This window comes from Candida oxycetoniae, assembly GCF_023343755.2.
Source record: "Candida oxycetoniae strain CBS 10844 chromosome Unknown scaffold25, whole genome shotgun sequence".
Lineage (NCBI taxonomy): Eukaryota > Fungi > Ascomycota > Pichiomycetes > Serinales > Debaryomycetaceae > Lodderomyces > Lodderomyces oxycetoniae.
In genome coordinates this window covers 23,398-51,100 of record NW_026055447.1, presented here as the reverse complement: position 1 = coordinate 51,100, position 27,703 = coordinate 23,398, and the positions used below count along the sequence as shown (strand labels likewise).

The window sequence follows — 27,703 nt, the reverse complement described above, 5'->3', positions numbered from 1 at the left end:
GCACGACGATGGCATTAAAATCGACAGTTTAAGGTCGTCCCTAGTAGTTTTTCAGTTGTGAGAAAGAATGAAAAAATGAAATTACATTCTTGAATTTTGCACTACTTTAGAAATTGTACATAGGTGTGAGGAAAGCCCTATCCTTATACACGTGATACACTATCGAACAGAACGACACTATCAAGCGACACGAGATAGTGGAGCACACTAGCTGCCACCAATACTTACAAATATACTTAAATTTGTATAGTATACGGCACTGGCACTATCAAGCGACGCTATCAAGCGACACGAGATAGTGGCGCACACTAGCTGCCACCGACACTTACAAATATACTTAAATTTGGTTTTTCTTCTAATATGTGTATAAGTTAGTAACTACCAAACTCTGGTAAGACCTAGTTGTGTAGATTGATAAATCTATTTAGATGTTGTCTGCGGTTGCACCCTTTATTCGTGTGTCGGTGGCAGTCAATGCTCCACTATCTCGCTTCGCTCGATAGTGTATCTATATATACTTCCAAACATTGATGGTTTCTCTATACTCTTCGGGAAGCATCAAATATAAAAACTTCAAACTGTGGTCGTACCTAATCAAAATAATATCACCACTTATAAAGTTCCATATGATGGAATCTCGAAAATTCTTTGCCCTTTTGGTCAACGTAACAAAATTGACAAAAATCTCCGTATATGTGAGCGACTTGTTAGACATGCAAACTTCTGTTACTTTACTTTCCTTGTTATACTTGACAAATTCAAAAGTTATACCACCTTGTAGCCGTCGAGAATTTTTCAATTTTAGTAAACAAACAAATATTGGAGTGAAATTAAGCACAATCTGTAAGTTTTCCAACAAGTTGTGAACCATCAATGTTGAGATATGAAGTGTAGAAAACGTTATGTAAAATGCAAATACTGTTGGAAGTAGGAGAATCATAATCATGAACAAAAGGGTTCCTACTAGCAACTGGTCAACTTCAAAACCATCAGCACAAGACTCCTCTTCGTAGTTATTCAAGTTGTCTATTCTTTGACGTAACACATTATACTTTTTGCCTCTAAAAAGCTGAAACAATGATTTAATGACTAGTACTTGGCGCTTGTATACCTTGGCTGCACAATAATAAAATGCATAAATGTGAAAAGTGAGTATATTGATTATATCGAGAACAAAACTGATAAGAAAAGAACACCCTCCAAAAGTAGATAAAATTCGAACAATGCAAAGTATAAGGTTTCTGTTCTCAGTTAGTTGTAACTTGTCCATCATCGACTTCCAAAACACTACCGTCCACACGTATAAATCTCCGAGAAACCTCCCCAAATCAGTGTTCAATTTGAATCCCGCTGGATGCTTGGTTGAAACCCAATTGATCAATGATACCATATCTGAAAAAAGATACTTTTCTAAAAGCAGAGATTGAATAAAATCAAATATTCGATATTGATTATTTGCAATAATTGAATGAATGGTGATTCCTATAAGAATGTCATTGAAAATGAGCCAAATTGAGTTGTATAAATTGATGTAGTTTGAGTTGTTTATATTGAGATTGCTGTTGAATATAGGCAATTTCAAGTCATGTACAATAAGCGAGTTGTTCTCCTGGTACAATATGCTTTTATTGTAATAGCACAAAAACTGGATTGGAAAGTAATTCAACTGTTTTAGTCGTAAATCTAGTTGACGACATACTTTCGACATCTTGACTAGTGAATAACTGTACACATCATAATTGATAATGTCAATGAAAAGAATGAGCACTTTTTGAAATATTTGGATAAAAGGAACGAGCCAATAGATAATGGCAGGTTTCACAAAGCTCTTGATTGTTCTTGCAAATGGAAGCATTGATGTTGGCTCCCTATATTTCAATCGCGTTCTATATATTTGATTAATCTTTTCCAACACTGTATCATTAGATATGCACATCTGAACTGACTGGGAGTCAAAATGTGGCTTATAGTACTCCTCCATTTTAAGACTGAGACTCAATACTTTCAGTTTTCGCCCTATTGGTCCCATTGATTGTAACAAGATAGGTTCAATTGAAAAATATTCCAAATTGGTGAAATTGGGTGGATTAAAGTAGATGATAGTAGCAGTTCTACCGCACTTGATATCACCTGTCTTTGTGTCAACATGTAAATTCAACATCTGGGAAGATTCACTCGTGCTGTTGCTGCTGTTGCTGTTGCTGCTGTTGCTGCTGTTGCAGTTAAGCGTACCTATTTCTTGCAAACCTGGAAACTCAGCGCTCGGTAATTTGACGTCCTTGCTTTTCAAGTCAAAGATAATCAATATATTTGACATCTTGTAACCTAGGAGAACAACATTATTGCTCCTGAACCTGCTCTTCAAATCAATAGGAATGAATATTTGAATGTGAAGCGGCTCTTCATGCTGATGCTGATGCTGTTGCTGATTATGACGATTGTGGTCTAGACTCATCTATTAGGAACGAGTCGCGTCTCAAGTATTGGGAGCTATTGTTCAATTGCTTATAGAATGCTTTATCCTTATAAAGCCGGATTGTTGTTTGCTTCCCCAATTGAGAAATCTTGGTAGACGGCTGAGCGACAAAGGAGCCGTCGATAAATGGATATGTTTGAACCACTAGTTTGTCAACCAACCAGAATACCAAAACAAAGAGAGACGTGGCTAATACGAGAACTATAGACAATCTTACCAGAACAAGATCAGGCCATTGGAATGAATCTAATGCCATAAACTTTAATGATGGTGTAAAGAGTTAATTTGTAAGGAGAAGAGTTTTTGTTAGATACTTGATGATAATTTGGTAGCGACACTATCGAGCAGAACGACACTATCGAGCAGAGCGAGATAGTGGAGCAGCACACTAGCTGCCACCACTAGCTGCCATCACCAGCTATAGTAATTTTGCAAGCGACACCTTCCCTATAGTCTCCTCCTCCTCCTCCTCCTCCTTCTTCTTCTTCTTCTTCTTTTTCTTCTTCTTCTCCTCCTTCTTCTCCTTCTTCTCAATCGACACTTCTGCCACCTACTTCTTCCCAATTGGCTCCTCCTCCTTCTTCTTCTTTACTTCACAACCACGCAGCCAAATTCCTTATCTAGTGACTTAAACGTAGACTTTTTTTACACCAAGTTGAAAATTTTAAACGAAATGGATTAGAATGGTTCAGAATGGTTCAGAATGGTTACGGTTCAGAATGGTTCAGAATGGTTACGGTTCAGAATGGTTCAGAATGGTTACGGTTCAGAATGGTTCAGAGATGGATCATTTAAAGGGAAACACCTTGTGCAAATCATCGTCAGTGTTGTAACAAGCTACAAAGTATCGCTCCACTATCTCGCTCTCGACAGTGTTGTAGCTAGTGCTGCAACAAGCTACAAAGTATCGCTCCACTATCTCGCTCTCGACAGTGTTGTAGCTAGTGCTGCAACAAGCTACAAAGTATCGCTCCACTATCTCGCTCTCGACAGTGTTGTAGCTAGTGTCGCTCGATAGTGCTGTAACAACCTACAAAGTATCGCGACACTATGGAGCGGAGCGAGATAGTGTCGCTCGGTAGTGTCGCTCGGTAGTGTAGCTCTCGATGTCTTGGCGGGGTGGCGCAGTCGCGGGGGAGGGGAAAAAAAATAATCGTTTCGGCCCTGCCCTTAAAACGTGCAAAGGAAAAAGTTGGGCGGTGGCTCAAAGGAAGCTCTCTCTTTTGCGTCTCGCAGCTGTTAACAAAATTGAGAAAGACACATTCTTTTCAATTTTTCCAATCCATTATCATTAAACTTTTTCATTAACTCCTATTTACTAATAAGAAGCCGAATTCCAGAATAGACGTTGGACGTTATTTTTTTTTTTTCCTCCTATACAGGTGTTTCATAAACATATATGACAAAAAGCAAACTATCCTTAAAAAGGAATTATGGTACTACCGTCTCTTTAAATGCTGCTAATAATAATGCAATAACTAAGGTTATCTTGGTTATCACCAATTTGGTCAAATTAGTGCAATCTATCCCTATCAACGGGGCGCGTCGCGATGACAACAATTACTATTCTTCACAGGGTGAACGAAGCGAGCTCACTCCAAGAGAGTATTACTTGAATTTGTTTGTTTCCATGTTGCTAGTATTGGCAGGTGGTGTTTTTGCAGGTTTAACCTTGGGTTTGATGGGCCAAGACGAAGTTTATCTCAAAGTCATCTCAACTAGTGGTGACCGCAATGAGCGCAAATACGCTAAAAAGGTGTTGAGTTTGATTGGAAGAGGAAAACATTGGGTCTTGGTCACTTTGCTTCTATCAAACGTTATCACAAATGAAACTTTGCCTATCGTTTTGGACCGTTGTCTTGGTGGTGGCTGGCCTGCCGTTGTTACTTCAACTGTTTCTATTGTTATTTTTGGTGAGATCATCCCCCAATCAATCTGTGTCAGATACGGATTACAAGTCGGTGCTTTGTTTGCTCCATTTGTGTTGGTGTTGATGTACATTATGTACCCCGTGGCATTTCCCTGTGCTATGTTATTGGACCACATCTTGGGTGAAGATCATGGTACAGTTTATAAGAAATCGGGGCTAAAAACATTGGTTACATTGCATAAGACAATGGGTGTCGAGAGGTTGAATCAAGATGAAGTTACAATCATTAGTGCAGTTTTAGACTTGAAAGAAAAGTCCGTTAGTAGTATCATGACACCAATGGATAGAGTCTACACCATGAGTGCAGATACTTTGCTAGATGAGAAAACAGTTGAAGAAATTTTTAACGCTGGTTTTTCACGAATCCCAATTCACTTACCTAAGGAACCAAACAACTTTATTGGAATGTTGTTGGTGAGAGTATTGATCAGCTATGATCCCGAAGATGCCTTACCAGTGGCGTCTTTCCCATTAGCTACTCTTCCGGAAACAGGCGTTGATACTTCTTGTTTGAACATTTTGAACTATTTTCAAGAAGGTAAGTCTCACATGATCATAGTTAGTGAAACGCCGGGCGAGCCAACTGGTGCACTTGGTGTCTTGACGTTGGAGGATGTTATTGAAGAGTTAATTGGGGAAGAAATTGTTGATGAATCGGATGTGTATATTGATATTAACAAAAATATCAAGAGAAAACATCCGGGCCCTTTATCAAAAAGAAACTTGACTGCATACTTGCACAGTTTATACCAGAGATCCGGCGATGCTCCTTCTAATAGAAACTCCTTGGAGTCGGCTGAACCTCCCGCAGATTTAAGAGAAAGGTTGATAGGTCACAATGGTGAAGCTACAATTATTTCCTCGACGCCAAACAATTGCAACTCAAAGAATGACACTGTTGCGGAAGCTCGCACTGGAGGTGGAGGTGGCGGTGGAGGACATGGTGTACCGAGTGGCACAACTACAAAATGGAAGATTAAAAATCCTGCATTGAATCCACTAGAAACATCTAAGAAATTCGTTACTATAAAAAGACCCGATCAAGGCGCTATTGATTCATTTACAAAAGCTGTTTCACCAACTCCTAATCATTCTGACCACGTAGAACGTGAACCATCTCAACAAATTGGAGAGGTTTTTCCAACCGAGCAGGGTGCTATTGATGAAGCACAAAGAAGATCAAGTGAGATGAAATCTCCATCACCATTATCACCGCAATATCATTTTCATCATTATCATCAACAACATCATCATCATCAACAACATCATCAACATCATCAACAACAAAAGGAAGCTGATGTTTCTGAAATTCAAGGTGGTGAATCATACTACCATACAGGTGACCATGGAGCTATTTCTATACCGTCAAGAAAGTCTGACTTGATCCAAGGACCGGGATCCGAGGGAGCTCTTGATATAGAGCATCAGGAATCTAGATCCTATAGAACTGGTGGTATCATTGAATCGGTTGTAAATGTTGATGGAGTTCATAAAACTATTATTGAAAATGTCAGTGATGGAGATGATGGGGATGAAGACGACGATCAATTGCTAGTTGACGGGACGGTACTGAGTAAAGATAAACACAAGAAAAAGAAGAAGAAAAAGACAACGACGATGATGATGAAGAAAAACGGTAAGCACAAAACTAAGAGGGCAGAATCGTTTAGTATGAACAAAATGAGTGACGAAGAAAGTGAAGAAAGTAGACCATTGTTGAATGGATCTGGTTCGAAGCATTCTTCAATTAGTAGTGCCACTTCAAAAAGAAAGTCAAGCGTTACTACTGGTAGAAATAAGCAGCCCATTGGCAAGTAGCTTCTTTTTTTTTTTTCCGCTTTTTTTCAAAATTGTTTTGTCGTTGTAACAAATTGAAATTGTAGTTTGATATAAAGTTTTACAATTATATATATATAAATACCTGAAACTGCATGGTTGTCTATTGTTCTAGGATGAAAAATACCACCAGAAAGGAAAAAGAATAGTTGGTGCAAGGAGAGAATAGTTGGTGCAAGGAAAAAGAATAGTTGGTCCAAGGAATTACACATTTTAACAGCTTTTCTTATCGAGTAATGAAACTGTGTCTCTGGGTAACAAAACCTTAAACTTAAATTTGTCCTTTTTTAGTATTTTAAATAAAGTTTCGGTAATAAAGAGAAAAAAGCCTTTGAGCCGATTCCACTGATACCACACTACACCGTCACTTTCCTTTGCCCCTCTCCCGCCTTGTCTTTCTTCTAGTACTATTTCTACATTCCCCGCGTTTTAAAACCAGGCCCCTCAGTGACAATTAATGCGTCAGTGGCAATTAATCCCTAATCAAATTCTTCTTGGACAAAGTCATGTTCTCTGCGGTTCTGTAACGGTTATAGGGGTTTTTATCGGAAATATAGATGGGAAGAAAAACCCGAGACTATGACACTATGACACTATCGAGCGAAGCGAGATGGTGGGGCATTGACTGCTACGACACTATGACACTATGACACTATCTCGCTTCGCTCGATAGTGGTTTCGATAGTGGGTCTCTCTTTATTATCTGCGCACGATGGTTTTGCGCACTACAGTTGAAATTACAAGAGGGATTTAGGCACCGAGACATTGATATTAAGGCATTAGGGCATTAAGGCACTGAGGCATTGAGGCATTGAGGCATTGAAATCATGCTGTAATAAATTATTTCCGATAGCAACTCTTTTTGTCTATAGACCAGTTCTTGTTCCCTCGAGTGAATCTTTGCAGAACTTTGCACTTTGAAACTCGCTCAAAATTGCACGATATTATACATCAAAATTTTAATACAACACGAGGCACAGAACTGTTATTTGATATATTCAAACATACGCTGAAAAATTGACAGATTCAATTTCACACTACATACAAGACTAAAAAATAAACTACTACTTTTACTTACAAAAAGTTTCAATAAAAAAACTTTGCTTTGAGGGTACCCAGCATCAAGTTAAGTGACTGCTTTTCCTTTATAGCTTACCATACACTCCTTCGCTCCATTTCTCCATGCCGTTCAAGAACTTGTTTAGCTCATCCTCGTCGCTAGCAGATGATCGACATTCTTCAACGTCACATCGATCTTTTTTGAAGAAGAAGGATTCACCAAGGCTGATGTCTTCACTGCTGACTACTAGCTCATTGAATTCTAAAAGAGCGTTACAAAATGGACAAGCAGCAGCAATAGCAGCATCTCCACAGCAGCAGCAGCCTGTACCGCAGCAACATGTCAATAACGGTATTAGTGCCGCCTCCCCCGCAGTCACAGCCGCTAGTACCGAAAGTAAACCCAAGTCGCCAATTCCCAATACGTCGCCAATTTCTTCCATCAGTGATGTGTCAAGTCAAAAAGAGCATCATCATTCCCTATCACTTACAAGGTTTCTCAAAAAGTTCAAAAATAGCGGCTCGTCGTCAAAAAAACTCAGGCAAATAAGTGCTGGTCGGCCAGACCCCATTAACGCAACTGCCGACTTGTTTAAGAAATACGGAGAGCCAGGTAAGTTGTTGGGAACAGGTGCAAGCGGCTCGGTCAATTTACTTTCGTCAAAGAGCGATCCACTGAAAATATATGCGGTAAAAAAATTTAGAAGTAGACTACCATCAGAACAAGAAGCTGATTATAAAACTAAAGTTCAAAATGAATACAAAGTTGGAGACTATTTGACACATGTTAATATAATCCACACTTATGAGCTCATAAAGGACTATTCAAACACAAATTCCAAGGTTGTAGATCCTGATTATTTCATTGTTATGGAGTATTGTCCATATGATTTTTTCAATTTAGTAATGAGTGAATTGATGGACCAAAATGAAGTGTACTGTTATTTTAAGCAGATTGTTCAAGGTGTTGCTTTTTTGCACGAGAATGGGTTAGCTCATCGTGACTTGAAATTGGACAATTGTGTGGTTACTAGTCATGGGATATTGAAGTTGATTGATTTTGGCTCTGCAGTACAATTTAGAAAAGAAGTTCCACTGGGCTATTTTGTTACTGAAGACGATATAATGTTGAGTCCGAAGCACAAATTGATCAAAGCTAGAGGTGTTGTTGGCTCTGATCCTTATTTATCGCCAGAAGTATTTGAGCCCATGGGTCTTGGCTACGACCCAAGAGTAGCTGATGTTTGGTCGATTGCAATCATCTATTGTTGTATGATACTAAGACGATTTCCTTGGAAAATCCCAAAGATGACCGATCCCTCATATAAATCATTTGCCGGTCCTCAATTGGATGGATCAATAGAGGACGGTGTGAGCAATATGCACATAGATGGACAGTCTCAGCACCTGCAAAAGCAAAAGCAAAAGCAAAAGCACCAGGACCTGAACCTGAACCTGAACCTGAACCTGAACCTGGACCTGAACTTGAACCTGAACCTGGACCTGAACTTGAACCTGGACCTGAACCAGAACCAGAACCAGCACCAACATCAGCACCAGCACCAACACCAACACCAACACCAACACCAACACCAGCACCAGCACCAGCACCAGCACCAGCACCAGCACCAGCACCAGCACCAGCACCAAGATAGACACTCGCACCATCCTTCTTCTGGTCCAGAGAAATTATTCCGCTTACTACCACTGAGTTCACGCCCATTGATCAAAAATATGTTGATCTTGGATCCCAAGAAAAGGTATCTAATGCCAGATGTTGTCAATGATCCATTCATGCAATCTATAAAAAACTGTACTGTTATAAATCTACATCAACCTGATGAACAATCCGTTCCTGGTGATGACCATCAACATCATTTGGTTTCAGAACAAGATTTGAAGAAAATATCCCAGGAAAAAGATCGAGTAAAGAGATTGAAAGAAGCAGGAATTGCTTGAGAGTGAAAGCGACACTATCGAGCAGCACATTGACTAGCCCCACCCCTGCTCTCTCTCTCTCTCTCTCTCTCCCTTCCTCTTCATTTATAAGTAACTTAAAACATTGTAAAAATTCAATTCATTTCCATTTTAGTATTCAACTCCGCTCTATGAATAACAACAATACAGTGAGGCACACAAACGAAAAAAAAAAAAAAAACAAAGATGTATGGAATTACGATTAAACATAGTTATCTTTTCCTTTTAGGCCAACAGTAGGAAAGAACGGCCCGCCGCTTGAAGCAGGTAAATTCGACCGATTTAGCTCACGCGGGGTTGGGAACAACATTTCAACACGCTATAAGGCTTTGTTGTTTCTTTTTTTTTGCACGGTTATACATGCTATAGAGAGTGATGTTTACTGATGCTTTTACCAGCAATGGCCACAACAACAACAATAACGGTAGCTATTTGAGGAGCGTTTTTCTTCAAAATGAAGGCGCCACGCCCATTCCAAAACTTCCAACTTGGGTGATCACCGTGTCATTCTATTGTTCCTTGACATCGGCGATAATTATCTTTTTGAGCATCTTGCTTCATTTATTCAACTATAGAAAACCGTTTCAGCAGAGATTAATGATTCGTATTCAATTGATTGTGCCGCTTTTTGCAATTTCTTGCTACTCGATGTTGGTTAATCAAAAGTCCCTTTTTAACAGATTTGTCTTGGAACCGTTGAGGGAAGTATACGAGGCATTTGTTATTTATACTTTTTTTTCTTTATTGACAGATATGCTTGGTGGAGAAAGGAATATAATTATCATGACAAGTGGGCGCAGGCCAGTGCAACATCCGGGAATAATGAAGTATATCATGCCTCCATTAGACATCTCTGATTCAAGGACATTTCTTAACATTAAAAGGGGTATATTACAATATGTGTGGCTCAAGCCAATCATATGTTTTGCTACTTTATTTTTTGAAATAATCGGTTGGTACAATGTAAATGATATGACATGGGGATCAATTTACTTGTGGTTGACTTTGATTTACAATGCCAGTGTTACTTTATCATTATACAGCTTGGCTATATTTTGGAAAGTATTATGGGATGATTTGAAGCCGTTTAAACCAGGTGGAAAATTTCTTTGTGTTAAATTGATAATTTTTGCATCTTATTGGCAAGGTGTCATATTGGCAATTTTAAATTTCTTTCAAGTATTACCTGGAAGTGGCGACGATACAAACGAAGGGGGCAGTATTGGAGTCTCGATTCAGAGTGCGCTACTTTGTATTGAGTTGATTGCATTTGCTATTGGTCACTGGTACTCTTTTTCTTATCATCCATTTACCGTATCGCAATTGCCCTGGGGAAGATATAAGTTCAAATATGCATTAAAAGATTGGCTTGGCTTTAAAGATTTAATAATTGATTTTCAAAAGACATTCGATGGTGAACATTACAAAGATTATCGACAATTTGACTCTGTTGAAGCTATGGTTGCACATCCTGATTCCAAGGGGAGGATGAGTAGAATCCACCAAGGATTAAGGTATCATTATGATGGAAAACATAAGCACTGGTTGCCCGATAGTCTGAGTGTTGTTACCTCACCAGGTGTAATACCGAGTACATCTGAGATCCATGCACTTCAACCTGATAACGCCTCTATATTGTCGAACAATACATCAATGCGAGCAATGTATTCCACGTCGCCAAAAAATTCACCTCCGGGGTCACCCATTTTTGAAGAGGAAACTAGGTCAATTACATCAACTGCCTCGCTTTCTATCAAGGAGCAAATCAATAATGATTTATTATTGTCAACAATAGATTACTCCGACGAGCGATTTGATGAGGATGAAGTAATTTATCAAGAAGCGATTGATACAATAGGGAACTATACTTTAGAAGATCCTCACACAAAGAGTATTTTAAACTATCCTATTATTGATGGTGTCTTGGACAGTCATGCCTATGGATTCAAAGTACAAAAATTGAGACAGCGACAGCAAAACATGAGACAACAAAATTTACAAAAGCGTAGCAATAACATAGATAAAATACAACTGTCGAATCAAAGTTACCGATATGGAAGCATTGTATAGAAGTTTGTTTGTTTGTTGTTTTTTTTTTTTTTTGTTTTTTTATTTATTGTCCTATTTACAATAATTTAATACTCTTTGGGGTCCTCCTTCTTAAGATTTTAATCCTCTATTTTAATCGAGTACAATGCATCGAGATCTTCTTCGTTCACTTTCTCCTTCCTCGACTTATTTTCTATTTTGTTTGTCTTTTTCTCTGATGAGGTGTTGACTGCTTTTGGTGTGTTCTTTTGCTTTTCTGGCACGTTAGCTGCAGATATGTTGTAGACCAATTTTGTTCGTAATGACCCTTCACAATTCCATTTCCAGTCCAAGTCCTCTTCATCCAACAACAGCTCAACACTTGATTTGACCAACTCGCGCCTCTTCATTTCCAAATCCAACGATTCCTTATCTTTATAAATTTCATCCACTTTGAGGTTCATTTTTCTTTTATCATAAACTATATACAAGTTTAACTTCTCACCTTTAGATAATCTTGTCTTTAATTCATTAAACTTTTGCAATTTCAAATCACGAAGTGATATCCCCCACGTAATGAAGATTGTCTTTTCCATTGATTGTTTCTGTTTGGCTTTTAGTTTCTGATCAAGCATCTTGATGGTTTTTCTTGATCCCAAATTAAGTAACTCTAGTTCTTTACGCAGAGCTAATTCTTCATTATATGATCTAATCATTTCTTCAGTCTTACATTTTTTAACGAGCGGGAGAATCAAAGAGCGACCTCCACGGTCGCTACTTGAATTCCGTTGAATAAGCTGGATACCTTCGTTGGATAAATTCAAATCTTTTAAAATCTCCTGTAAGTGAACCTTGACCAACCCCGACGGTGTAACTGTTTCGACTTGGTAATTAGGTGATGCTTGAGAAATTTTAGAAAGAACGGATATAAAAGCATCTTGTACTTTTTCTGAACCCTTTTCGAGTATTTTTTGAAGATCAAATCCATTTCGAGATTGACGTTGATATTTTTGTTGGCGTTGCTGCTGTTGCTGCTGCTGCTGCTGCAATGATGATGATGAAGATCTCTTATAGTTGCCATTGTTATTTCGAGCTGTGAAACTGTTATAGTCGTACTGTTTTCGAGACTGGTTTGGCAATCTGTTTGATGTGTTATTATTGTTAGTTTCATTTGCCCTGGTGGTTGGGGGACTAAATTGCACATACTCCCTCAGTCCACATATTTTTGAACTCTTGGAAATTAGCCTCTTAGGTAGTAGCAGTAGCAGTAGTAATCTATTGACAGGTAGCGTCATCAAACTTTTGGTTAATCCTTTAACAAAAACTCAACTTTGGGTTTATCCTTAACAATCGTTTCCTTTTAGCAAATGCTGCGAAGATTTTGATAAATTTTTCAGTTGTGTCACGTGAGACAAAAATAACATTGATTGTGCAAGTCATGATGAAAGGTGTTGCAAGGCTAAACAATACCACTTTAGTGACATCGAGACTTGAATAACAGATTTAGTGACATCGACTTGAATAACAGATTTAGTGACATCGACTTGAATAACAAATTTCAACAAATTGAATTGAATTGTTAAAAGTCTGAAAAATCAATAAACGGTCACACTACTTGATTACTCTTTTTCCTTTCCTTTGGCGAACAACACTTGCTGGGTAAATGATTTTCCGTCGAAAACTTTACAAAAAAAGAAAAAAGGATATGACTGATAAAGCTTATATCAGCTCGGGAAAATATTTAACAAGAAATAATGGCGTTTCAAAAAGGGACTCTCATATGCCTAAAGTAACAAACAATTCTTCTCTAAAAGCGCCATTAACAACATTTCCTACAGGTTTCAAAGTAGAGTTTAACATGGAATACAGATAGCACTTGTTTACATTTCTTATCTTTTCGCAACAATTTTCTATATACATTTATTTTTTTTTTCCATTTATTTGGAACAATTGTAGCTGAGTTTGGATACCTGGTATCAAGAGTTGACTCAAATATGCAACTGTTGGCTAGTTCATCTCTTTTGTCTAGCATATGTGATAACCCTAAAGAATGTGAAAAATACAATAAAATTAAATAAAATAATACGAAATAGAATTAAATAAGACAAAATAAAAATCAAATAGAACAAATTATCTGGGGGATTGGTAGTTGCAGCCCCTTAAAAAAAAGGACAAGTGGAAATAATATTAAGGACAAGTGGAAATAAAATTAAGGACAAGTGGAAATAATGTTAAGGAAGCGGAAACATGTTAAGGAAGCGGAAATTGACTAATTGGTAAACTATTACCCCCCCCCCCCAATATTATATTTTCTTACTATGAGACTTGATTTTTTTTTTGTTCTATCTTTGAATGTGGTGGCAGCTAGTGTTCACACATGAGTTTACTTGAATTTGCTTTTTCACTAGGATTCAAGCTGTGTGTATTAATTCAGCAAAGGTCAATTCATAAGTAGTAAAACACGTTCCATGGGTAAATAAAAAGATTTTACCCGTGTGGAAATGCATCGGAAAAATGCGCTACTAACAATAAAAAAAAAATAATCAAACCCGTACATGAAAAATTGCAGGTCCTTTTTCTTTGTACATTTCCATAATTTGTACATTGTTATATATTGCAATTGTTATATATTGCAATTGTTATATATTGCAATTGTTAACATTTCACCAATAGAGAGAGAGGTGGAGGCTGAAAAAATAATTCATATTTTCTTTGACTTATTTTGGGATCAAGCGGCTCACGACCTCCACGGCAAGTCACGTGTACGTCTCGCTTCGCTCGATAGTGGAGCACTGACTGCCACTGACAGGATTTAGTTGGAAAACAATCGAATTGGTCTAGATGTGTTTAATACTTTTAACATTACACGTTACAACATAGCAACTATCACGATAGGAAAAGCAATCTCTCTTTCTTTAATCCTTCTTCCTTCAATTCATCCTTTAATCCTTCTCCCTTCTTAACAAAAAAAACGTACTAGATTGGTTGCTATGTTGTATAGATTCTTTTTATTTATTTTTTTACTGCGTATTGTCTTTGAGGTTCACATGCCATACCTTAGGGGAAGGGGGGTCATAACTTAGAGTGTTTTTAATTTCAGATCTAGCCTTTCTGTTGTGACAAAGTGTTCTCCTTTAGTAGAGCGAATATCTATATAGAAGGAAGAGGAGGAGAGAGAGAGCATCTTCATAGTTTACATCTGTTACAATTTCTAAAATTTAGTCTCTAGTTATTTGGAAGGAGGGGAAAAAATTGCGATACTATCAAGTAGAGCGAGATAGCGGAGCAGCACTGACTGACACTATTGAGCGACACTATATTCATTCCGCCCTTCTCAACCCCCTCTACCAATCACTTCTTTTTCAAAAACGTATTACACATTATCGTCACTGCAACTGCTGTGTAAATTGAATATGGTCTTTTTTTTTTGACTTTTGTAACCTTCTTACATCAACTATCTTAGCCATGCTGTATACGGCATTAAGACTTGAAACAATTGCAAAAAAAAAAAGGATAAATAAAAAAATAAAAAAAAAAGGCAATACTTGTTGAGAAAGTCAAAGTTCTATGTTTTGATTAAAAATGACGGACTGAATTGAATAATTGGTATACATGTTTGGCATTTTTTTTTTAAACGTCAGAAAAATTTCAAATTTTGATACAAGCAGAAGAATAATCCACTAGTGGGAAGTGAAAAAGCCTTTTTATTCTAAACCTTAAACCAACCAAAATATTAATAGTAACTTTTTTTTTTTTCAAAATATATTTTTCTATGTAAACTCTAGGATTATTTAATTACCGATTCTCTACCTCGCGGTATATATTTCTTTTAAATGTGTGTTTATGTGTAATTGAAAAGTGTCTATGTGTTAATGATAAAGATGTAGGCCTGCTATATCTATAACTTTTGTGCCAGGAAAAAAAAAAACCAACTAAATTAACTCAAGGGAAATCTATGCAACAGGAAAATGTGATACCCTGTGGTAGTACTGATAGCTAATACTTTTTGTCTATCCATTTTGAACCCTCTTTTCCTCTCCTCTCTCTTTCTCCCACTCTCTCTTTCTACCTCAGATACAGTTTTTATCCAAAAAGTTATAATCTAGTGATATGTTATCAATAATCTCTCGCGTATTTATAATATAATTAAAGGAAACTACTTTTTTTTGTTCCTTCTTACTCTTGATGGCTCCTCCGTCATCACTGATGTTTGTGCTCTGTTTCTTCAATATTGACTTCACGGCGGGAACTGTTATTTCATCCACAGGTTGTTTTTCTTCGTCATCTTCTACTTCTTCTTCAAAATACGATGATGTTATAGAACAACTTGAATCTTTTCTAATTGGAAGAGAAGCTGCTGAAGTGTGGATGAAATCTTGGCTATATTGTGAATCCATTGATGAATCTGAATCATAAGACGATACAGATATTTTATCCTCGTCTTCATCTTCATTATTAGCTTTAACCGATTTTTGTATTGGAATGTGTTGTTGTAGAGAATATTGATTTTGGCTTTTTGTAGTTATAAATGTTTTCCCCTCTTGTTTTGAAGATTTGGCTAGCGATGATGCTGCTGACGTTGCTACTGCCGGTAAGTCAAGTTCTACTCTTGGACCAAATAACCAAGTAATATCAGAATTCTTATCCCAATTTATAATCAATGGATTCAAGTCAGGTAAGTTCTTATGATTCTTGAAAATTCTTCGCCAGCATATATTTTGTAATCTAGTGTAAAGAAACTGATTGCCATACTTGTAATCAGGATCTGAGTTTATATATTTAATGAAATTTATTAGATTTGAGTTATCCTGTAAATAGTGTTCTGTTGTTGAAGAAGATATCTGAGGTACATATTCCAAATAATCTATATTTTGGTCGAATTTTGTATTGATATAAGATGTATAGAAAGAAGAGCCTAAGATCATATCATCTAGAAAGTGCAACATCTGTTATAAATAAATGAGTGGGAGACAAAAAGTATAGTAGTATGAGATTTCAACACTTTGTAGGAAGGAAGCTGAAGAAGATAGGCGGAAACCTAGTACATATATATATATATATATTAAATATTAATAAGTGTATCTCCAAATCTCTAGATATAGAGAGTAACAAAATCTGGATGAGCCATTTACATTAAGTTTAATTATAATATACAATAAAATACTCTTGTAAATAAATGTGTGTATGCGTATGTTTGCCTGTAAAGTCTGTAAGTCTGTAGCTTGTAAGCCTGTAGCTTGTAGTATTAAAGCACTACCAAATACCACCAATAGCAGTTGCAGTAGCAGAAGCAAAAAATACCATCGGCTAAACTTAAAAGAATGATTTTTTTTTATTATTAATTATTTTTAAAAGTGCTTTTATGCAGAACCTATGTCTATGTGGACTTAAGCGCGTGAAATTTTACAATCAATACATTATTTTTAGTTTTTTTTTCTTTTGTGTTACTCTCACAAAAATACTATACTGTTCGGGAAGAGTATGGGGTAAAGAATTCCTTCTATACAGTTTAAAAAAGATAATAAGATTGGGAAAAAAAAAAAAAACATTTCAATATCGATTACCCGGATATAGCCACTTTATGCTAGGTTGGATAATCGATTATCCAGTTCAACGTCAATGCCCTCTATGCTATATTCCTCTAGTCGATCTTAACACTCTTGCTACTACTGTCAACCCCTCTTGTAACTATTGCTCACTACTCCTCTTGCAACTATTGCTCATTAACTCCTCTTGCAACTACTGGTCATATTGTATCAAGTCTCTTGCTACAAGTTATATCCCCATTATCCTTGTCAAAACAATAGTTTCAAAAAAAAAAAAAAAAAAAAAAAAACAACACTTATAGAATATTTATGGGCGAAAAGCGTCGAGATCGAAGATTTACATCAAATTCAAATAATCAATGACCCAAATAACTCAAGTGACCAAACTTGGACACATTTTTCTATTATATTTTTTTAAAAAAACAACATATATATCTAGATAATAAGTGAAGCTGTGTTTGTAGTTTTTTTATCATATTGCGGGGGAAAGGCGATCTCGTTTCTATTATTTCTCTCGCTTGATTGATAGATCAAAAAAAGAGAGATTAGTGGTCATTCTCTATGTCTCTGTCTCACATTCCTTTTGGTTCACATGAAAAAGAGAAAGAGGAGGAGGTGGTGGTGGTGGCAAAACACATAACTGGTATGGATGTTTGAAATATTCAGTACAAAGAGTACATTTACTACTATTTGATCGCTACACTTTTACATATTTTCGACAAACAAAACCTTAGTTACATATACTTTATTGCCATCTTTCCTTGTACTCAATGCAACTCTTCTTTGGTTCGCTATTGATTCTCTTTACTATATCCTAAATAGCTTTTAATGACACTTGATCCAAGATCTATGTCAATTTTTCCTCTATTTTTTTCTTTTCTTTTCTTTTCTTTTTTTTTTTTTTTTTTTTTTTTTTTTTTTTTTTTTTTTTTTTTTTTTTTTTTTCTTGCTTCGGCATATATATCAGGTTAAGCCTTCGAGTTTAACATTGTGTAGAACAAATGGAACACAGGTAAAATAAATATGAAAAACAAAATTCTGAAACATTCTCTGTTCTATCTGAGACAAAAGAAGAAGAAAAAAAGTACGAGGATGCAACATAGTGAGAGTGAGTTATCTGGTTCTAGCAGGTGATCAAAACTATCTCCACATTTTGTGAGACAACGGGGGTGGTTGAAGAGCCGATACACAAGAGGGCATGGTTTCCAGGCTATATTTCAATTACTACACAGTTGCATCTAACTAACGCATGCAATAACGTCCAATTTTCGTCCTGCAAAATGTATGTAAGTGTCTTTCCTCATCATCTATTTTGCATATTTAAAAGAAAAGAAACCTGTTAATTATGTATATTCTTGCTATTAACGGAAAAAAAGGCAATAATGTAGCAGCATCGTCGATATATGAATGTAACGGTATAGTGACCTATCCTTGTTGCTTCAATATCCATTAAGATCGAAGCTAGAGGCACAATATATCGAAAATAAATGAATGAAAAAAAAACCACTGCTAGTATTGCCTAGTGTAGTATCAATTTTTAGTGCATTTACGATGCACTTAGTGACATCGAACTCGTCTAATACAGATTTGTGGTCCTCGGGAAACAATCAATTTCCCTGAAGTTTTGATTTTGTGAATGTTTCGATCATAGCCCATCATCTCTTGAAACCGGAATTCGAAAAAGAACTTGTGGCAACAAGGAATTATCCAGTATATTATTACCAAAAATGCAGAGTCATTACAAACGGAACCTTAGGAATGGTTGTTGTTTTTTTTAATTGGGTACCGCTGTTCATTCTATGGGTATACATTTATGCGATGATGACCTTCGTCGTTAAGTGAAACCCAGTTGGACCAAACTATAAAAGTAGAAAAGGGCACACTAAAACGATGGAAAAAGATTTTCCGGAACTAAGTTTATTTTAGTGTCACAAAAAATAAATTGAAAAAAAAAGCTACCTAAATATATAGGCTTAAAACCTTCCTTTTAAATTCCGAATAGAGAATATGCCGCCTTAAGCTCATAACGCCTCTTTTTCAAGCTCATAACGCTCTCTATTCTTAACTAACAACAATTCTGCTTCAAATTGCAATGTCTCTTCTTTCACTCTCCGTTTGTTTTTTTTGTTTTTCTTTGTTTTTTTTTTCACCTTCCCTTGATTTTCTCTTCCCATCTGAAATTACAGTCCGAGGAACAATACAATACTACTGAATGTTCATTTAACAAACTAACCAACAAGACAACGTACCTGTTACTAACCAGCATTATATACTTGAAAGTTACAAAACCTGGTTGTTTTTGAAAATTGTTCCTTTTTTTCTCATTTAAGGGAAAACAATAACCCATAGAGAGTGAGAAGTGTGGGGGAAAACCGAACAAGGCGGAAGGAAGTAAGCCTATAGTAACGTTTACATTTCTACTTGTAGAAAGAGAAGAAGAAGAAGAAGAAGCATAGTCTAAAGTCGCAAAAATATCTACCTCGTCTTTTTCTCCGCTCTTTATCTTCCCCTTTTATTGCTTCTCCAAAAAAAGTAAAAATTTTGAGTTTTTCCATTTAATACTTGTGATCAGTACTTCCGCCTATAGCCTATTAGTATTTCCATACTGAGTGCAAGATCCATCAAAGCACAGCTCTTTTTTTTTTTCTTTTTCGGAATAAGTACAAATTTTGTTGGCTACATATACGGTTTATGCTTTTTGCATCTATTCTCGGGTAAATCACAAAACTGTTTTTTTACTAATAGGGTAATAAGAAATTGACACTATCAACGACACTATCAACGACACTATCAACGACACTATCGAGCGAAGCGAGATAGTGTCGATGACATCTATGGTGCTCCACTATCTCGCTTCGCTCGATAGTGTCGATGGCATCTATGGTGTCGATGCCAGTTAGTAATGTTCCACTATCTCGCTTCGCTCGGTAGTGTCTACTAAGTGTTGCTCCACTATCTCGCTTCGCTCGATAGTGTCGATAGTGTCGATAGTGTCGATAGTGTCGATAACAGCTTATCCAATACCATGGCTCAAGAATGTCATCATTGTCACATTGATAATGAATCTCGTTCTATATGCACACCACAGTTTCTAAATTTTTTTTTTATTTTTTCCATTGCATCCACAAATGCACACGATTTTATATACATCAAAAGTTAGATTAGTTGTTAGATAATAGTTGCTTTACTCTTCAAGGTATATGGTATAGGTCAGATCATAAGGGAGAGAGAGAAATATAAAGTAAAAAAGAAGAAAAAAAAAAAGGATGGCTCTGTCCAATTCACATTCGGTATTTCACAAAAATAGCGGGTCGACTCAGAATAATAGCGAAAGTGCTCATGATAATGATGCAGATACTACAGCTTCTGCTACTAATGGTGCATCCCTGTCTTCTGCTACTAATGGTGCATCTCCATCTTCTATGAGAATGGTCTCATCTTCAAATTCAACTCCGCCAGTTGGCCAGCCGCACCACCACCACCCATTTCTCAACTCAAACTCAAACTCAAATTCAAATTCAAACTCGGTTTCGAATCTAACCTCAATCGCGGAAGCGGCGCATTCTCAAAATTCCTCGTCTTCTTTTGCACAAAGTTACGATGACCATGTTTCCCAATTCAATAACCCCTTGTCTTTGAAAAATATAGATTTGAAAACAATTGGAAAACATCTAGTTAGTCCCGAAGAGAGCTTAAAGCAACAAGGTGGCGATATAACGCGCAGATTATATCATCAGATGGAAAACGTTTCTGATCTGCCTGGCGATGACCATCATGCAACAAGTGGTGGCATTGCTATAGGTAAGCCAAAAAAAATTCGTGCAAGAAGTACCTCGTTTTCATATTTGGAAGACGTGAGAAGAGGCTCAACCGCAAGTGATATTAATGTTCCCGGGGGATTTCGAAGAGAATTTATAGTTCAAAAATCACTCAAAGAAAACCAAAAGCCTCCAGATTTCTTAACCAAGAATTTTATGGAGTTTTTGAGCATTTATGGACACTTTGCTGGTGAAGATTTCAGTGATGAAGATGGTGAAGAAGATCTGGAAAAGGAAGATGAAGAAAGCATAAGTGATAGAGGCGGAAGTACTGATGATTACGAAGATGTGTTTGATGAAGAGTCTAATTTGCTAGTGCTACCGCCTAATGAAAGAAGAGGTTATGGCACAACAATGCCCCAGTTACCCAAACAATTGCCACCAAGGAAAAAAGCACCAATGCCACGAGGAACAGCAACCGTTGCCAAGACATTCTTCTTGGTGTTTAAAGCACTAGTTGGATCGGGAGTACTATTCTTACCAAAAGCTTTCTACAATGGTGGGTTGTTATTTTCAATAATCGTGCTTACACTATTTGGATTACTCACATATTTCTGTTACGTGGTATTAATACAATCCAAACAAGTTTTGAAATTGACATCGTTTGGTGAATTGGGTTATAGGACATATGGGAAACCTTTAAAATATTCAATATTAGTATCTATCCTTCTAAGTCAAGTGGGATTCGTTGCCACATATATCTTATTTACCTCGGAGAATATGATTGCATTTATTGATCAGTTTGTCCTGGTTAGGCCCGAATGGTTGAACCGAGCAAACGCCGTCATTGTACAATGTTGCTTAATGATTCCTTTAGTCTTGATTAGAAACTTGACAAAGCTATCAGTGGTCTCCTTAATTTCATCGTTTTTTATTGTATTGGGATTGTTGATAATCTTTTACTTTTCGGGCTTGAAGATATATCTTGATGGAATTGGACCTAATATAGAAAATTTTAATCCAAATAGTTGGACAATGTTAATTGGTGTTGCAGTGACTTCTTTTGAGGGTATTGGATTGATACTCCCTATAGAAGCATCAATGGCGCAACCTGAGAAATTCCCCATGGTATTATCAGTTAGTATGGCTGTAATTACTGCGATATTCGTGGCAATTGGAACAATTGGATATACTGCATTTGGAGACAAAGTCAAGTCTATAGTTATATTAAACTTGCCCCAAGGAAGTATTGCAGTACAGTCGATTCTATTACTTTATTCTATTGCTGTGTTCTTATCAGGCCCGTTGCAATTATTCCCTGCGATAAAGATTGGAGAATCTATACTATTCAGACATCGCGGTAAAAGTAACGCAAACGCCAACGGGAACGGAAACTTGGTATCTTCTTCTTCTTCTGATGGGAAATTGTACCATCATTCAGGAAAGCATAATCCACATGTCAAGTGGCTCAAAAACGGATTCAGAGCATTGGCAGTAATGTTTATTTGTCTCATTGCTTATTTGAATGCCGACAATATCGACAAGTTTGTTTCATTCAACGGTTGCTTTGCATGTATTCCGTTGGTATACATCTATCCACCGATGATCCACCTAAAATCTATGGAAAAGAAGGGGATATCAACAAAATTCGATCACTGGGTACTGTTATGTGACTATCTATTGATTGTGGTGGGTATATGTACTGTTATTTATTCAAGTTATCAAATCATAATTCTAAATTAGAGGGAAAAGGACTTTTTTAGACTCGAGTTTTTTATTTTTTAGTATATATATATATATATATATATATTTATTTATAGAAGCTATTTAGACTGAAACACTACGTTATTAAGGTGACTAACATGACAATTGACAAGTCAACTGACTCGTTTGCATTCTGTTGCTCAACTGACAAGTCGGCTGACACATTTGCATCCTATTGCTCAACTGACAAGTCAACTGACTCATTTGAATTCTATTGCAGTTTGTTTTATTCTTTTTCTGCCCCTGGTTGCAAAACGAAAAGAGGGGAGAGAGACGGAAAAATTAAAATAAAAAATAAAAACAAAATAAAAAATAAAAAATAAAAAATAAAAAAAATAAAAAATAAAAATAGAAAAACCATTGGTGCATATATATAAAACAATGCATTACTTCCGAAGGGTACTACTTTTCGTCTTGAGGATAAGACCGAATGCCCATTGAGAAGAAGAGACCGTTCAAAGAGCAGGATGAGTCTGTACTAATTTTCGATGAGGAATGCACCAGATCCAATGCTGATACCGAACGCAAGCTCAAGCCTAAAGCAGCTGTCAAGAAACTAAGTTGTCAAAGATGTCGTATACGCAAGATGCGATGTGATTTCAATAATCCGTGCTTCAACTGTAAAAATTTGGGAGTTGATTGTATTGAAACGACCCAGGATATGAGGAAAAAAAGGCCGCCTGCTACATACGTTAGAAAGTTGGAAACGCAAATTTCCAATATTCGACAGTTTATTGAAGATTTCCAGAAAATAAAAAATGTTGAGGACCAAGTGAAATTTCTACAACACGTTGATTTATCAGGATTGGTTGGTGGTGATGGTGATGGTGATAATAACGGGAGTGGCGGGGTTGCTAGCTCACTTCCGTCGCACCATAATCAAAGCGACCATCATGATGATGTAGACGAAAATAAGGCTATTTATGGACCAACCTCGGTTTACGATGATATCATCATCACTAACAACAACAACACCAACAACACAGCTAGCCTAATAACAAGGAAAGATGATGAAGTTCTGATAATTAATCATATGAACAAAGATCCAGAAATTCTAGAGTGTCTTCGTTTATTCTTCACCTGGCAATACCCCGATCACAACATGTTCATATTCCGGGAATCTTTTCTTATTGATTTCTTTAATCCATCATCCACCAGCCGGTATTGCTCGAAAATTTTGGTTTTGAGCATTTGTGCACTTGGATCACGCATGTCCTTGGATGATAAAATATATCGCAAGTCAAGGCAGTTTTATAAAGAGCTGAAACAACTTCTACTTAACTCCATGAACCAGCCTTCAATCACATCTTTTCAGAGCTTTTTATTGCTAGCGTTTTTTGACATTTGCAATGGAGCAAACTCGAGCGGTTGGATGTTATCTGGGAATGCAATGAGAATGGGGTTCGATATAGGATTTCAGTTGAATCCGGAGGTTTGGTTTGTTAAATCAAAGGAAAGCATTAGCAAAGTAGATGTTGAAATCCGATCACGGATTTACTGGGGCTGCTATATGGCTGATCATTTCATCAGTATGATTTTGGGGCGACCTTCCATTTTGAAGTTCTCTGATGCTTCTATTCCAGAAACTAAGGATTTGCCTGATTTGGAATGGATTGACGACTACACATATAGTGGATACTTGAAAAAGAAAAAGGAGAATGAGAAAGGTAAGAAAAAGAAGAAAATGGAGGAGGTAACAACAACAGCAGTAGCAGCAAAAACAACAACAACAACAACAACTCCCTCTTCTGCTGCTGCTGCTGCTGCTTCTTCTTCTTCTTCTTCGTCTTCTTCTTCGTCGTCTTCTTCTTCTTCTTATTCTTCTTCATCATCATCGACCACTAGTGCTGTCTCTTCAGAAACACCTTCATACATTGGAGATCCTTTGAACCAAATTATAAACCTCATCAACATAAGCGATAACATGTTAAATGACATTTTCACAAAGTCAGAATTGGGAAGTAACCATCATAGTACCGAGGACTTAGACCTTACATCAAGATTAGGCAAAGTGTTTGATTACAACTGGCAAATTATGAGGTGGAAAGAAGATTTGCCTGCAAATTTACAATGGAATAGGAAGACCTTAATTAACACGGGCGAAAATCCAACATATTCTGGTATACGATATTACTACTACATATTGATACTATGTCTTAATCGACCATTTATTGGACTAGAAACAGAGAGTTTCCCCACAAATAATCATTTATCCCCATTACCTATCTGCCTAAATGCGATTGATGATCTTTACGGATCTATAAATAAGTTTGAAACGGAATATGGATTGAAACGAGCCTCTATATTCATCGTTTATGCGTCAATCCTTTCCATTTCAATTATTTTGCTAACCAATTCAACCATATCTCAATCGAATGAGCACAGTAAAAGATTACGATTCTTTATGGGTGTCTTACGTGGATGCTCAAGGACTTGGAAATTAGCTGAAAAATCATACAATTTAATTAAAGAAAAATTAAAGCAAAGTGTTCAATTGGAAGAGCTGAAAGATATTAGGAATCAAAAAGAAAAGTTACTTGGCTCAAGTACCAAGTTTGAATTTTCTACAGTAGAATCCAAATCAAAAATCAAAAACAACCCCATTGCTTTTACAACTGCTCTTCCTAATAGTGCTAGTGGTGGTGGTGGTGGTGGCGACGGCGGCGACGGCGGTGCTAAGGCAACGGCAATCAGACCATCACCCATCTCAAGTGTCGACTCACAAAACTTCTCCACTGCAGAACTAGTACTAGAAGACAATATAGATTTCCTAGGCGGTCCACCTGTACTTATGACTTCCGATTTATTCAATGAAGATTGGGAATCATTGTTCCCGGATTACATCTTTCATTCCAAAAACTAAAATTAAAAAAAAAAAATTGAAGAACAAAGAAAGGGTAGTTGCTTTTTAAAATGCATCCTGATATATATATATACAAACAAATATATATATATTATAGGGAATAGATTTTTTTTTTTTAGTCGTCGTTGGTCTTAGACGATATTTCGGCTTGTTTGATTAAATTCTCTGGTGCATCAAAAGTGTCTAATTTGACTTCTACCAATTTAATTTTGTCATTTTTTGCAAAAGCTTCATCTTTAAACAATTTCGAGAGCTCGCCAACGTTACCAACAGTGAATGCTTCATAATTAGTAGATTTAAAAGTCTTCAAAATGTCAGTGTACTCCCATTCTTGAATATTATTATACCCAGCCTCTCTTCCGTGAATCAATTTCTCAATAGTGAAACCACTATTGTTCAAAACAAAAATGTAGGTATTGTTATGATGTCTAGCCATTGTCGATATCTCTTGCACGGTTAATTGCAATGATCCATCACCAACAAATAATATAACTCTTCTTGAGGGGTCAAGTTCTTCAGCTGCAATTACAGCACCTGATGCAGCCCCTACTGAATAGCCAATTGAACCCCACAAAACTTGTGAAATACCAATCACATTCTTTGGGTATTTTGTTTGCACAATTCCGAAACTGGAGGTTCCTGTTTCCGTTACAACAACATCACCTTCTCTCAACCAAGAGCTCAAATTAGACCAGAGCCAAGCTTGAGTAATCTTGTGATCATCGGGTAATTTAATTGGTTGGATCAAGTCTAATGGTGTAGTGTCACGAGGTTTGTTATTAGCCACAAGTTCCTTCAATTTGGCACTCTCAAGTAACTTCTGCAACAACTCTTTCATTCTAATACCAGGATATTGTGCATTTCTAATTTTAGTATAATCGGAGTGAAACTCAACCACTCTGGAAGTAGGAAGAGCATAAGAGAATGCCCCGGTATTGAAATCAGATAAAACTGCACCTAATGACAAGACTAAGTCCGATTGTTCAACCAATTCTTTTGATTTTGGATATGACAAGTCACCGAGGTAAACGCCAACATATTTCGGATCGTTTTCATCGATATCTCTAGAACCTTTAGCCATGGGTGTTACGGCGAACTTGAAATTGGTCAACTGTATCAATTTGTTAGCCTCAAATGTAGAGTTGTGTCTAGAACAACAGGCATCAATAATAATAACAGGATCTTTTGCTTTTGAAATCATTGAAAGAATTTCATTCAACACTTCTTCTTGAACCTCATGATTATTTGGTGGTGGCGACAAATTCAAAGGTTTATCCAATTTGCTTCTTGGTACTTTTTTATCAAAGAAGTTTGAAGGAAATGCAAGGTAAGTTGGTCTTTGGTTTATAAACGCTGATTCAATAACTCTATCAATTTCAGCTGTTGCATTGGCCAAGTCGTTCAAGGCTGATGTAGTAACACTAATAAGCGACGAGATCTTGTGGAAAACAGTAAAATCTCCATTTCCCAATGTGTGGTGCAACAACAACTCCTTCTTTTGTGACTCTGTCGATGGAATACCAACAACATGAAGCAAGCCCACATGTTCCGAATAAGCACCAGCAATCGCATTCACAGCCAGTAGCTCGCCAACACCAAAAGTTGTAACCAAGCAACCAATTGAAGACCCATCAGCAGAAAATGCATTCTTGACTCTTGAATAACCATCGGCAGCGTAACCTGCATTCAACTCATTGACATTACCAACCCAATTCATCCCTTCTACCTCTTGGATTTTATCTAATAACACGAGGTTAAAGTCTCCTGGAACGCCAAAGACATTCTTGATGCCAATTGGTTTCTGGTTTAATCTCTCAAATAAGTAGCGACCTAAAGTAATGGTTTCTTCTCCGGACATTGCTTTTATTGTAGGATGATAAAGCTTTAAATGATCGTTCAAAGAAAAGAGAAGGAGAAAAAGAGGGGGGTGGGAGATGTAAGATAAAAAGAGAGGGGGGAGATGTAAGAGATTGGAGAGATGGGACTTGTTTTTATAGTAAACTCCGTGAAAATGGGTGAGATGGGAGAGATGGGACTTGAAGGGGGGGAGTTATAGCAAACTCCGTGAAAATGCTGCTACTGCTGTACTGCCGCCTATCTTTCTTAATGTTTTAAAGTTTAGATTTTCCGGTTGCTACAATTGCTATAATGGGGAAAGACAAGAACAAAAGATAGAAAAATTTTAGACCAAGAGTTAACTTAGGCCATATGAGTTTAGATAGTATATAACGTCATTTCTGTTACTAACCCGGCCCAACCGCTAATGATCAAAATTGGCACCGACTACAACTTGTTTTTCGTTGGTCCTTCTCCTATTTCATATTTTTCTTTTTTTTTCTTTTTTTTTTTTTTTTTGCAATCTTTTAAATTACTCAAAACGGAACTGTAACGGGGAACCAACCTGAATTGGAAGGGGAAAAAAAATTGATAAGGGATCATTGATAATTGATGCAAAAAAATGATTCC

At 36.8% G+C, this 27,703-nt stretch overlaps 9 protein-coding genes across 9 annotated transcripts; 5 read left to right on the top strand and 4 right to left on the bottom strand. All coding sequences in view use genetic code 12, as the record gives it.

The window, feature by feature from the left end:
* Positions 1 to 508: 508 nt before the first annotated feature.
* On the bottom strand, positions 509 to 2,732 carry GPI1 (phosphatidylinositol N-acetylglucosaminyltransferase; the record flags this gene model as incomplete). The annotated part of the gene is made up of 2 exons (XM_049324186.1): positions 509 to 2,455; positions 2,694 to 2,732. 2 exons carry the CDS (start codon positions 2,730 to 2,732, stop codon positions 509 to 511), a joined length of 1,986 nt encoding a protein of 661 aa, XP_049180014.1.
* Positions 2,733 to 3,875: 1,143 nt separating this feature from the next.
* On the top strand, positions 3,876 to 6,224 carry KGF56_002907 (uncharacterized protein; the record flags this gene model as incomplete). The annotated part of the gene is made up of 1 exon (XM_049324185.1): positions 3,876 to 6,224. One exon carries the CDS (start codon positions 3,876 to 3,878, stop codon positions 6,222 to 6,224), a length of 2,349 nt encoding a protein of 782 aa, XP_049180013.1.
* Positions 6,225 to 7,424: 1,200 nt separating this feature from the next.
* Positions 7,425 to 8,956, top strand: KGF56_002906 (uncharacterized protein; the record flags this gene model as incomplete). Its single annotated transcript, XM_049324184.1, has 2 exons — positions 7,425 to 8,571; positions 8,700 to 8,956. The coding sequence occupies 2 exons, from the start codon at positions 7,425 to 7,427 to the stop codon at positions 8,954 to 8,956; spliced, it is 1,404 nt and encodes a 467-aa protein (XP_049180012.1).
* Positions 8,957 to 9,035: 79 nt separating this feature from the next.
* On the top strand, positions 9,036 to 9,260 carry KGF56_002905 (uncharacterized protein; the record flags this gene model as incomplete). The annotated part of the gene is made up of 1 exon (XM_049324183.1): positions 9,036 to 9,260. The coding sequence occupies one exon, from the start codon at positions 9,036 to 9,038 to the stop codon at positions 9,258 to 9,260; it is 225 nt and encodes a 74-aa protein (XP_049180011.1).
* Positions 9,261 to 10,061: 801 nt separating this feature from the next.
* On the top strand, positions 10,062 to 11,348 carry KGF56_002904 (uncharacterized protein; the record flags this gene model as incomplete). Its single annotated transcript, XM_049324182.1, has 1 exon — positions 10,062 to 11,348. The coding sequence occupies one exon, from the start codon at positions 10,062 to 10,064 to the stop codon at positions 11,346 to 11,348; it is 1,287 nt and encodes a 428-aa protein (XP_049180010.1).
* Positions 11,349 to 11,446: 98 nt separating this feature from the next.
* On the bottom strand, positions 11,447 to 12,601 carry KGF56_002903 (uncharacterized protein; the record flags this gene model as incomplete). The annotated part of the gene is made up of 2 exons (XM_049324180.1): positions 11,447 to 12,446; positions 12,513 to 12,601. The coding sequence occupies 2 exons, from the start codon at positions 12,599 to 12,601 to the stop codon at positions 11,447 to 11,449; spliced, it is 1,089 nt and encodes a 362-aa protein (XP_049180009.1).
* A 2,775-nt stretch (positions 12,602 to 15,376) lies between these two features.
* KGF56_002902 (uncharacterized protein) lies at positions 15,377 to 16,252 on the bottom strand (the record flags this gene model as incomplete). Its single annotated transcript, XM_049324179.1, has 1 exon — positions 15,377 to 16,252. One exon carries the CDS (start codon positions 16,250 to 16,252, stop codon positions 15,377 to 15,379), a length of 876 nt encoding a protein of 291 aa, XP_049180008.1.
* Positions 16,253 to 19,723: 3,471 nt separating this feature from the next.
* Positions 19,724 to 25,237, top strand: KGF56_002901 (uncharacterized protein; the record flags this gene model as incomplete). Its single annotated transcript, XM_049324178.1, has 3 exons — positions 19,724 to 19,779; positions 20,160 to 22,183; positions 22,800 to 25,237. The coding sequence occupies 3 exons, from the start codon at positions 19,724 to 19,726 to the stop codon at positions 25,235 to 25,237; spliced, it is 4,518 nt and encodes a 1,505-aa protein (XP_049180007.1).
* A 115-nt stretch (positions 25,238 to 25,352) lies between these two features.
* KGF56_002900 (alpha-keto acid decarboxylase family protein) lies at positions 25,353 to 27,095 on the bottom strand (the record flags this gene model as incomplete). Its single annotated transcript, XM_049324177.1, has 1 exon — positions 25,353 to 27,095. The coding sequence occupies one exon, from the start codon at positions 27,093 to 27,095 to the stop codon at positions 25,353 to 25,355; it is 1,743 nt and encodes a 580-aa protein (XP_049180006.1).
* Positions 27,096 to 27,703: the final 608 nt, after the last annotated feature.